At 34.5% G+C, this 13,237-nt stretch overlaps 1 protein-coding gene across 1 annotated transcript in view; it reads right to left on the reverse strand.

Annotated features, from left to right (window-relative positions):
* Positions 1 to 13,237, reverse strand: part of LOC120421841 (beta-arrestin-1) — a 182,705-nt gene that overhangs the window by 73,822 nt on the left and 95,646 nt on the right. The window contains exon 2 of the mRNA XM_052708315.1: positions 5,580 to 6,008. Within this exon, the coding sequence (XP_052564275.1) occupies positions 5,580 to 5,671 (92 nt within the window). The 5' untranslated portion in view covers positions 5,672 to 6,008. The remainder of the gene's footprint in view (positions 1 to 5,579; positions 6,009 to 13,237) is intronic.

Genomic DNA, 13,237 nt, shown 5'->3' on the forward strand with positions numbered 1-13,237 from the left:
TCGTACTTTCCGGAGGAGGTCTGCGTACAAAACACCTTCCTTCACCTCGACCACCAAAGCCTCGCCTTTGTTACGCTCCCTGCGAAACTTGGGTTTTTGGGTGTCCTCGTTCTGCTTCCCTTTTTTCTTCCGCTTCTTCTTCTTGACCTTCTCCCATTCCTTCTCCTTCCCTGGGGTTGGTTCTGGTTCCTTCGCCGGGTCCGGACTGTCTCCATTCCCCTGCTTCTGCTTCTTTGCGTCCTCCTCCTCTCCAGGCGTTTCCCTGTCCCTTTTAGAGCTTGGGCCGGGCGGCGTTTTCGGTTCTTTCTCCCGTAGCGCTTCCTCCTCCAGTTTTGCATTCAGCGTTTCTTCGGCTCTTTCAGCTCTGAGCTTCAGTGAATTCCGTGTCACCACCAGCGAGTTGTTTTCGCGCTCTGCGGCATTCATGGCTGCCTTGACTCCATTCACCATCTGCTTGATTCTGGTGTGGACGTTGTTTTTGTCCTTGATGAAATCAAAGAGTTCGTTGACCCTCCTCCTGACCTCCTGTAACGCGGTCCTTCCAAGCAGGACTCCGTCCTGAGGGGTACTGCCGGCGAAGTTCAACAAGGATGACTTGGGAGTCTCCTCTCCAATTACTCCTATCTGCTGACTCGAAGCAGCCGCCTGGTTCAACACTGGGGATCTCAACACCTTCCCGCTTCCACGGAACGCGCTCGCCACTCCGCCTGCTGTGTCGCCGCCGTTTGACTCGCCTCCTGCCATTTCGACGTTTGCGTCCTCTTCTACCTCCGTGTTTTCCGATGCTTGGGGCGCATCGGGACCCTTTTGTTGGTTTGTTTCACTTGTCTTCATTTTGAATCCCACGAGTCGCTAGGGAAATACGGTCCGCTGCGCCAGTGCCCTGCCGTGACGCAGTAAGGGCAAATTACGTGTGGGGTTCGCCCCTGTGCCCCACAGGCTCCGTTATCGACTGGGAATTTGTTGAACCCCCCCAGCCATGCATCCCTCGACACGGGTCGCATCACATCTTGGATTCGGGGTTTGGTGAGGTTTTGGGCTAAAACACTTATAGCGGCGTTCGATCGCTTGACAGAGGTGTTTACGGACCCATGTGGTTTTTTCGAAGAAATTAAACAGTGCCCTTGTTCAATTCCGCCACGTCCTAGACATCCTCCCGCTGCTGGTCCGGGGGCGATGCAATGAATGTATGCAATCGCCGACAGCTATCCGCCTACTGCAACCCGCCCGGTAGCTGGCAGCTAAGCTCCGCAGGGACCCTCACCTGTCCCCACGGTTCACGGGATGTCTGTGTGTATGTGTGTGTGTATGTGTGTGTGTATGTATGTATGTGACCAACCAACTAGCTCATGTTTCTCGGCACTGGCTGAACCGATTTGACCCGAACTTGTTGCATTCGACTTGGTTTAGGGTCCTATAGATCGAGTTTTATACAGATTGAAGTTTCGATAAGTAGTTCAAAAGTTATGTATAAAAATGTGTTTTCACATATATTTGGATCTCACTTAACTGTATGTAAACTATGTCCGGATCCATCATCCGACCCATCGTTGGTTAGGTTATCAAAAGACCTTTCCAACGAGTCCAAAACATTGAATATCTGGCAACCCTGTCTCGAGATATGGCCACTTAAGTGATATTGATGTACTTTTTTGAAGCCGGATCTCACTTAAATGTATGTAAACTATGTCCGGATCCACCATCCGACCCATTGTTGGTTAACTTATCAAAATACCTTTCCAACGAGTCTAAAACATTGAAGATCTGGCAACCCTGTCTCGAGATATGGCCACTTAAGTGATATTGATGTACTTTTTTGAAGCCGGAACTCAACTAAATGTATGTAAACAAAGTCCGGATCCACCATCCGACCTATTGTTGGTTTACTTATCAAAAGACCTTTCCAGTGAGTCCAAAACATTGAATATCTGGCAACCCTGTCTCGAGATATGGCCACTTAAGTGATATTGATGTACTTTTTTGAAGCCGGATCTCACTTAAATGTATGTAAACTTTGTCCGGATCCACCATCCGACCCATCGTTGGTTAGGTTATCAAAAAACCTTTCCAACGAGCCCAAAACATTGAAGATCTGGCAACCCTGTCTCGAGATATGGCCACTTAAGTGATATCGATGTACTTTTTGGAAGCCGGATCTAAAAAATAGATGAAACTTGTGTACAGCCATTGTTGTGAGGAAGGCTCCAACCGCATAGGTGAATTAAGTTAGTTGTTTTTTTAAATTAGTGCACATGTTTGCCCACTTTTGAAAAAAAAATAATCGAAAAGCTGAGAAAATTCTCTATATTTAGCTTTTTTGAACTTTGTTGATACGACCCTTAGTTGCTGAGATATTGCCATGCAAAGGTTTAAAAACAGGAAATTTGATGTTTTATAACTCTCATCCAAACAACCCACCGTTTTCTAACTTCGATATCTCAGCAACTAATGGTTCGATTTACAATGTTAAAATATGAAACATTCGTGAAATTTTCCTATCTTTTCGCAAACAATATTTTCAAATTTTTAAATCAAGACTAACGTTTCAAAATGGCCAAACATTCAATATTAGGCCCTTTTAAATGTTAGTCTTGGTTTAAAAATTTGGAAATTTTTTTTTTTGAAAAGATCGTAAAATTTCACGAATGTTTCAGATTTTAACATTGTAAATCGGACCATTAGTTGCTGAGATATCGAAGTTATAAAATGGTGGGTTGTTTGGGTGAGACTAATAAAACATCAGCTTTTCAAAAATATTTTTTTCAAAAGTGGGCAAATATGTGCACTAATTTTGAAAAATTAAAAACTGCGACTATTTTCAAATAAGTCACCTAAAAATGGATTTAACTTGAAAACGATGCACTTTATCAAAATTTAACTAAAATACTTTTTGATTGAAAAGTTTATTTTACATCGAAAAATGAAGTTGAAAAATTTTTGCGACCGATATTTAAATTTTTTCAAAAAATTAGTATTGATTCAAAAATTCATAACACAGTCAAAGATTTTTTGCACAACCTGGGAATTTCTGAAAAGTTGGCAATTAAACATACCAAAAAAAATAAAATAAAAATTGTGTTTTTTTTTTTTTTGCAAATCAAGTTTTAGTGACAAAAAGTTAAATAAAAAATCACCAAATTTTTTTTCACCGTTTATATTTTTTCCAGTGTAGTCCGTACCTATACCTACAACTGTGCCAAAGACCAAATCGATCAAAAAATTCCTTCAAAAGATACAGATTTTTGAATTTTCATACAACATTTTTGTATGGACAGCTGCCAAATTTGTATGGAAAATTTTATGGGCAAACTAGTGATGCAAAATGGCTTCTTTGTGCATACCGAAGGCACCAAAAAAGTTTCAGTCGGATTAAAAAAATACAAAAAAATCGAATGCTGAGCTGTTATTTTTTCAATTGTCAGTATTTAAAAATCTAGTCAAATCCAGCCTAATATTTTTAGGTTTTCTTAAAACTAAAACTTTATTTTTAAATTCCAATAAACTAATAATGATTAACAATTCTCTTTGTTTTTGAAAATTGAATTCAGTATTTAAAAAAAAAATTAATCCTGTGTGCAGTAATTTGTTGAAGTTTAAAAAAATCTTTAAACTGATATAAATTTTAGTTAAGGTATTTATCTCTCAGCTCCAGTTTAAAAAATAGTTCGAATTTAACATCATCACATGCTACCATAAAAATTTTCTAAAATTTCAATGAATTCATAAAAATATTTGCTTCCAAAACTTTTAAGTTATTTACTCGTTTGTGGTCACAATATTGTTTTTTTAAATACCTGTTTAAAAGGTTTTTTTTTAAATGTGCTTATCAAAGCATTATACAAACTATTTTGAATAGTTTACAATCAATTTTACAAGTAGGTATTTGTGTATAAAAAACAATTTTAGCTAAAAATTATTTTACCCCGGATTTCCTGAGGAAATTTTGAAAAGGGAAGAGACAAAAACTTAAATTATTTGATTTAAAACTTTTAAATAAGCTTTTTTAAACTTTTACAAGTTTTTTTAATGATTTTTTTTTTGGTCCAATCCAAATTTGGAGGGCAATCTGATTTTTTGGAGAAGTTTTTTATTGAGCAAAAAACTTGTTTCTTCCATCATTTGTAGTATTTTGATGTGCAGGTATCTTGCAACCATTATCTTAAGTATATTTTGCAACGTCTTTTAGTCACTCTCCGATTTGTTCAGCATGTTAAACTTTTTTTATATATATAAAAAAATAATATTTTTTTAAGTCACAAAAAAATTGTTTAAAATCATAATCTGTGACATGACAAAAACTTTAGCAAAATGAATTTAGACAAAAAGTAGGGGATATTAGATTAAAAAAAACGACCAAAGACGACCCAAAACAAATATTCTAAAATAGACACAGAGTCACACGGAACAAATAAAACCAAAAAAAAACAAGATATTCGAAAAAAAAATTGAACTTTTTAATGTCATTTGAGAATTCAGTACAAGCAAAGCAAAGTTCGATCAAAATATCACAAAAAGACAAAAAGTTATTTTTGATTATAAAGTATTAAAATAATTTATATTTAAAAAATCAGACAATTTCACGAAGGTTTCACTTTTGAACAATTTCCAAGAAATTGATAGTTGAAAAAGAGAACTTATAATTTGCTTATAATATGAGAAACACTGAGAAAAACTCTATTTCACAAAATTGTTTATAGGTTATATCTCAGGAAAGCGCAATCCGCTTTCAAAATTGAAAAATTGAAAATTGTAGGAAATTTTCTCTAAACATTTGTGATAGTTTTCCTTGATAACCCTATAACATGAAAATGGTGCACTTAATCGAAAAATATGTAAAGTCATTTTTAAATTAAATGTTACATCTCAACATAATTTTTAAATGAATTGTTTGACAGTTTTTTTTATATTTCTACCTATTTTTTTTTTTTTTTTTATATCCAGCACCATCTTAAAATGTAGCGCAAAATTTGCCTCTTTTGTTTAGCTAAAAAATAAAATAAGAAAATTCAACTAGCTTTCAACCCCACCGTGCAAATCCCACCCCTGCTTCATTGATATGTCACGCACGGAGACCCGATTCGTTCAATATCTTAACTTCGCTCACATACACACACCTTCGCCACTATATAGTCACAGTTTCCATGAGGGGAAAATATCCTGCCCAAAGTTTCACCGGCCCAAGTTGCCCAACTTTTTTTTTATTCCGTCGACGGTTGTCTGAGAGCCCGTTGATGTCTTATTCCCACGAACATCCGATAACACGGCTTTTATCCTTTCTCATCTATCATTTGCGAAGCTTTCTTTTTTTTTTGGAGAGTTGGGGGAGGGAGCTTCCATGAAAGCTCGCAAGCTGTCCTCCGCCGGCCGATATGTATATTAAGCCGTTTTTATACGGCAGGACGTCGAAAAGGTTTTTTTCGGTGGCAAAATGGTTTAACAATATTGACTTAGGATTGTGGGGCCAGATGGAGCTCCGGAAGAACCCAACTAGATTGAACTTCCTTCGATTTGGGAATCTGAGTGGACTTCGTGGAAAATGCGAATCTTTTTAGCTTAAAGAGCTCGAAAAAAGCACTCACCTGGTAGCCTGCTTTTTGGAGCTCCCATCGTCCACGTCCGGATCCGGCGAGGGCGCCGGTGACCGCGGGGACGATCCTGGCAGGTGGTTCATGGTTTGGCTCGCACACACACACACACACTCACACTAGCTCTATCTACCGACCGCTACTAGTTCTGCCACCTTCCAAATCCAGCTCGGTCACGGTGCTTGATGTCTTCAGCGCTGCCAATAACTTTCGATTTTCCCCTTGGTGCAGGAGCTTTTTCTACGTTACTTTCCTTTTTTTTCACTATATACACTAATCTAAATTGACTCGGGATTTTGATTAATCCTTGGTAGCACTTGCACTTTGCCCGGAATTCCGCTTCCCAAACGTATCATTCAAACATATTAGAACAACTTTGACCTAATACACAATTCATGCTGGCGACGATGGTGATTCACTCTGCTGGAAAAAATAATTAAGAATCAAAAACAAACTTTTACTTTCACCGGTTCTCCAATTTCCAAAAAGCGCTGTTGTTTCCCATCCCGGTTTCAACCGGTTGTTTTTCACTGCCCCCAAGTCTCACGTTGCACCGCCGAAAAACGTGTAACTTTATACGAAAAGATAAACACTCTACGTCGAACACTGTGCCCGCGGCTTGCGGCAAATTGTTTATCTTTCCACGATCCACGAATGCTTCGCCGAAACCGTTCTCAAATAACACACAATCACAGATTTTTTTTTCATGATACATTTATAATCGCAATAAGTTGTGATGAACTACGTAACAACGTCACGCCATTTGGTTAAGGCAATAATAAAACTTTTTTTCATTTTCAGCAAGTAATTTCGATGGTTAAGGTTGTTTACGCACAAATTTCTCAGCTGACACTTGAGTCATTTGGGACGGTGAAGAGGAAGAAAAGCTAGGGTGGTCAGTTAATTTACATTTTGTTTAGTGGACCATTAACAAAAATAAATCTGCAGATTTGTTTTCATTTTTTTCCAAAAGTTTTTTTTATTAATTTTTCACCTGAAAAATGATAAATACCAGTTTTGAGGGTGAAGCTACACATTTTTTTGTACCTACCTGCAAAAAAAACTATATAACATTTGAAAATTAGTACATATTTGCACCAGTTTAAAAATTACGTTACCCTGAAAATTATGTAAATTTTACATTTTGTCAGTGTAACTCCATTTTGCATTTTTTTCATGTATGACAGTAAAAAAAGTTAAAATTTAATGAATATAAAAAAAATATGTTAACAAGTAAAAATCTGTATTTCTATGTAAATTTACAATGCAAGCCGAAATTTGCAACTGAGATATGTTGTGGTAAAATTACTTAAAAAGGTAAATTTTTAATTTCTGATATGATGTAATTTTACCTTAGTAAAGATTCCACTTTTTCAGCACAACCACGAAAATGCAGTAAATTTACACATTCGTGGAGATGAAATGATAATTTCTGTGGTAACTGTGGTCTGCCCATTCTCAGCTGTAATATTTCCATGTTTTTTTACTGTGTAAATTTGTGTTTGAAAAAACATTTTTTCAGGAGACTAAAACATTTTATTATCTAAAAAAGTTATGGTCTTCATTTTTATGAGAATGACAACCGTACACAGTAATTTTTCTTTGTAGATTTGAAAGTTGTAAAACTTGGATGTGTAATATTACTTCTTTTGTAATGTAAAACTGTCTCAATTTAGATTGAAAAAGTGCCAAAACACTGTTATAGTGCTAAATGTACACATCTTAGGAGTTAAAATTACACATTTTATCATAACATAAAAGATGTACTCATTTCCAGATGCAATACTATCATGATTTTTTTACAGATTATCTTATTACAAAGAATCAGATGGGTGAAATGGCGAAAAAATGAAACAAAAATTTTGGGAGCCTATTGAGTACCTAATAAGGCCGTTGCAAACATTTTTTGAAGTTTATGTCGCCCCCCGTGGCAAAAAAAAAGATTAATTTTACCCCAGAAAATGATGAATTTTCATCAGTTTTTGATGAATATTCATCAGGTTCACATTTTTACACATTTTTTACTCAAAAAAAAGAGGTAATATTCAACCTACCAAATTTTCAACATTCCAAATTTCAACTTTTTTTCTGTGTAGCTCTACACAGAAAAAAAATTTTAATTTTGGAATGTTGAAAATTTGGTAGGTTGAATATTACCTCTTTTTTTGAGTAATATTACATAAAAAATGTGTAAAAATGTGAACCTGATGAATATTCATCAAAAACTGATGAAAATTTATCATTTTCTGGGGTAAAATTTACCATTTATCTGTCACGATTTCCTGATGAATATTACCATAATTTTTTTTCCTGTTTACAGTCATCCCACATATTCGGAACACCCACAAATTCCGAACACTTTTATGATAATTTGTCAATAGCATGCCAAAAGTAGCTTTTCTGTCGAACTTACTATTTTTTGAACCTTCATTTGACATTATCTTGCTATTTCACTATTAAAAGTAGTACTTTTTGAACAAAAAACTTTATTTCAAGACTATTTTGTCCAGAGCAGCAAAACACTGCCTCCAAATGGCCTGTTTCATAATTGTGGGATGTTATTGTGCCTCCCACAATTGTGGAACACCTGAATTTAACTTATATTTTCACAAAAATGTTATCAAACCATGTATAAAACATCACTAAGCTTGAGTTTTATTGGTTTCAGTGTGTGAAGTCATTATTTGATAATGAATATGTACTCCTGGAGAGATCCAAAGTTTGTTTACATTCGTAAGAAAAAAATGTTCCGAATTTGTGGATTTCAAGGGTCAAAGTAATTCTTCAAAATCTTCATATAAAAGTTAAAATTTGCAGATGTTCAATACAGCATTCGAAAGATCGCAAGAAAAGCTTTCAAATGAAGGTAAAAGCGAATCATTAAGTTCAATTATCGATTTGCTATGATTTTTTAAACATTAGCCGATCTGGAAACCGTTCCGAATATGTGGGATGACTTTATCATTATCTTTTGCCAATTTGGGTCACTTTTAATTTAGTGGCATTAGTTGAAAACAAGCCCATAAATTAGCATAAATACAAAAAAAAAATCAAAACATTCACAGCAAAAAAAATGCGATGTAAAATCACATACCAAATCAAGCTCATCACCTTTGTGAGAAAAGCCATTGAATATTTCACACAGCATGAAATAATTTTCTACCCGAGCAGACGGTAATAATTTGGGAATAACATTTTCTGATATTTGAAAATACTAGACCAATAACATTTTATGTTATTTATAACAAGATTTGTTATTCGTCGTTATGATTTTTTGTTATTGGATTGTTATTGTAATAACAGACTAATCAGATTTTAAGTTATTTTTCGAACAAATCTTTGTTATTATTTCTTGTTTTTTTTTTTTTTTCAGCTAATCCGATCATCCCAATAACAGTTGGAGGTATTCTTCCATAACAAAAATGTTATTGCAAAGTTTTTTTGGCTGTCTATCAATATCAGACCAATAACAAATTTTGTTGTGATAACATAAACTGTTATTGAACCCATATGCAAAAATGGATTTTTCAAGAAGAATCCATAACATTTTTTGTTATTTTAACAGTATTTGTTATTGAAATGGCATGAATTTTGTTATTACCGTCTGCCCGGGTAACCACAAAAAAACTGCAACCAACGGTATTCAAAGCCAGCACGCACGGAGAGGACAAGCGCCTTAGCCTGCTCGGCTATCATGAGCCCGACATTTCTGTCAATAAGTTTCTTAATTTATGGGCTACATATTTGTGAGTGTAATATTACATGATTTTTTTAAATAGTGCAACATTTATATTACAACCAAGCATTTTACACGCAGTTGAATTGCTACTTTTTTGCTTTGTTGTCAAAGTCACATGAAACAAGTAAAACCATCAAACGCAAACTTTTCTACGTAAGCAAAGATTCAATAACAGCTGATTTTTTTTAGTGTTTATATCGAAGCTCGTCTATAGGCGAGGTTAGGTTTTAAAAAGTAGGGTAACCTCTACTGCCCAATTTTTTTTCGAAGATTTTTATTTTTCCCGTGTTCAGGAAGTCATTTTGAGCAACTTTTGTTCTACGAAAAACTTAATTTCTTTTGTTTTATGTTTTTCTTTTTTCATTTTTAGTATTTTAATTTGCATTTATCTTGTTTAGTTTATGTTTGTTTTTGACTATCTAATTTTTTCATGTTTTTACAGTAACTTTTTCAAATTTTGGCCTGTTTTTCACATTTTCTGCTTTAAAATGGCACCTATATCATTTAAGTTGTCATAGTCTGGAACACTAGAAAAATTACTACATACTTCTTTTTACTTAAAATGTAAGAAATGTTAGTAAAAAAAACAGCCAAAGTTTTCCCCTAAAAAAATGACATTTTTAAAAACATTGGCAAAGAAAGAAACTTCCAACCCATAAATTTTGTAAAATTCTAAGAGTTCTTCTTTCCAATGCTTTTTAAAGATCTAAAATTGGTTGAAAAATTGATCTACAGTCGGGGTTGGGTTGTTGAGGGTTAAAAAGAAAAGCGCTCGCCACCTCGTAATTTTACTCAGGCTCTGAAAAACATCAGAAAATTGTGAAATTTTCATGATTTCGTTTCAATTTTCGATCTGCCATATTTCAACATATTTTCTTTTTTTTTTTTAATAAAATTACGTGATTATCTGAACATTTTAAAATTGATAACAATGATCAAATCGATTGATCTCCCTTTTAAAAACAAATTTTGTTTTCGTCCTTGTTCGTTGACGTTGTCATTGATACCTAATCCTTCGAACGCTTCATCGCCACCTGTCGAATTTGGTGCCTAATCGGAAAAGCTTTGATTTCTTCTAGGTACCTCTCTCAATCAATGTTTGCGTCCAAAAGGAGCGCGATAAGACACTTGAAAAACATTGCTTTCCACAGAATCGCCCACCCCACAACTCCTAGTTAATTCCGCACTTAACTCGAGCGACCGGAAAGTTTTTCATGCAAATTTAAATAAGCTCAAACATTATCCTTCCGCGGGTCCCCGAACGTCACAAAGTCAACCCGCGTAGTCGCAGGCTTAAAAAATTCATGGGCAAATTTCAACAACCACGCCCCTCCAATCGACAATTTTAGCGCACTACAAGCAGCCCTCCCATAAACACATTAAGGAGTGGGGGAGAGGCCAGCCCCTCTCCCCTTTCTTCGTTCCGTAAACACGTGGCCTAAATGACTCGCTGATGTCGTTGAATAATTCATGCCCTCCGTCGTCGTCAACGTCGTCTTTTTGGCCTCCGAATCTCGGTTCCTCGAAATGTCTGTCTCCACTTTGTGTATATCCTTATCGATTCTCGTCACACTGATTACAGCTGTTTTCTTCGGGATAATTCGAGAAAACACAAACATCGTTCCGTCACAGCTGAGCTGCCGCAGACTGGTTGGATCCAGCGGGGTTGGAATTTCTCAGCGAAATTCCACGAATATCGCTGGCGTAATTAACTTTGCAGCCGCTGCCTGGCCAGGTACGTCGAAGCTTCCACGGAATTCTGTAAGAAATGGGAGAAAAATGACATCTGTTAGCGAAATGTTTGACAGTTTCAGGTACGGACTCGCTTGAAGTGAGTAAGGTTCTGACAATAAATTAATCATAAATTTCCACCCCCAAGAAAGGGGCTCGATTGCTGCCACGCCAAAAAACTCTTTCTTTGAATAAATTAGTCCGTGATTTACAATTAATAAATATTCCACCGCGTCAACTCTTCGTGGGTGTCTTCTGCCGTGTTTGGCAGCGGGCTTGAATTTTAGCGCAAAATTAATGTATTTTTAATGATCGTTTGTTTGTGCGGTAAACGGGCCTATAACTGCCTGTAGTAAGTCGTCTCCCGCGTCGAACAGAGTTATTGGTGGTTTCCCCCAATAAGAGGGCGGGGAGGGAACAAGCTTTTAGGCGTGCGCGCCCGATGATGTTCCGAAGATGGTTGCGGCCGCAGGTTGGATCGCTCATTAATCACAGAGCCATCGGTCTGAAGAAAGAAAACACGGTGGACGAGTTCAATGGTCGACTTTTTTTAATAAGACTGAAGATTTAAAGATTTTTTTGTTCAATTGATTTTACATGTAAACTACATTAAAAAAAAACCATGAAAAATATGAAAAATTCATCAAAAACTCAAAACTTATTATTTAGTGGATTTAGATTGCAATATTTTTTTTACTTTTTCTAATTATTTCAAAGAAAAAAAGTTGAATTTTGGAAAGTTGAAATTTTTTGGTATAATACTTCCTCTTTTTGAGTATTTTTACCGTAAAAATGTGGTTTTCATTTCATTTCCTGATGAATATTAACATTATATTTCTTTTTTCAACATTTCCAAAGACTTGATGTCGACCAGAAAACCCGTTCTTAGGAAACTGATTTAGGTTTTTTTTTTTGTTTTGGTAAAAGTGTGGACAATTACTAAAACTGGAATATTTATATGTACGAACTAAAGATTTAAATGGTCTTTAAATCAGAAAAGCAGCAAAAAAAAAATCGAAGTCTCAGAGAAATGCTCTAGTGCAAAATTTGGAGACTTTATCATAATTGGCCTAAAACATTTAATTTGGCTCTTTTGAAATGTTAGTCTTGATTGAATAACTCTGAAAAATAAAAAAATAATAGATGATAGAAATAATTGAAAAATGATGCATCATATGAAAATATAAAAAATCGATCGCAAATTTATTTTAACATAAAAAATACAAAATAGCCGAAACACAAATGTCCGTCAAGTTTTGTGATAAGAAACATAAAAAAATCCGTCAAAACATCAAACATAAACGTCTCAAACATACGTCAAACATAAAAAATTCCGCAAGTTTTAAAATTCTGATACTCAAAATGAAAATTCTCAAGTTTTCAAAAATCCTAAATTAAAGAAAAAGAAATGAAATTAAAAAATGTATCACATGAACAAAAGTCTTAAATCATAAATTGTTAACAAATTTTTTATTTATATATGAAATCCTAAAATTATACAATCCTTAATTTCAAAATCCAAAAATTTTAAGTTCAAAAATCTTATAATTCTAGAATCCTGAAACCCTAAAATTCTACAATCAAAAAATTATGTTATCCTTAAATTCTACAATCTTAAATTCAAAAATCCTGAAATTCTAAAATCCTAAAATTTTATAATCCTAAGCATTTACAATTCTAAAATCTTAATATTCTACTATCCTAAAATTCTAAAATCCAAAAATTCCACAATCCTAAAATTCTAAAATTCTAATGTCCTAAAATCATAAAATTCTACAATCCTAAAAGTCTTAAATTCCCAAGATTCTAAAATCCTTAAATCCAAAAACCCTAAAATAATAAAATCCTAAAATTATCACATTCTTATATTAAAAAATCCTAATATTAATAAATTTTGCAACTCTTAAATCCTAAAATTTTTTTTTTTTTTAAAATTGTATGAATATAAATATTTTTAGATTTAAATTCTAAAATCCTACAATTGAACAATTCTCTACGAAATCTGTATTTTTTCTTCAATTTAAATTTTCGTATTTTTTAATCCGGCTGAAACTTTTTTGGTGCCTTCGGTATGCCCAAAGAAGCCAATTTGCATCACGGGCGTAATATTGAATGTTTGGCCCATTTGAAAAGTGAGTCTTGATTTAAAAAAATTGAAAACATTGTTTTCGAAAAGATCGGA

The sequence above is a fragment of the Culex pipiens genome, chromosome 2, assembly GCF_016801865.2.
Source record: "Culex pipiens pallens isolate TS chromosome 2, TS_CPP_V2, whole genome shotgun sequence".
Classification (NCBI taxonomy): Eukaryota; Metazoa; Arthropoda; class Insecta; order Diptera; family Culicidae; genus Culex; species Culex pipiens.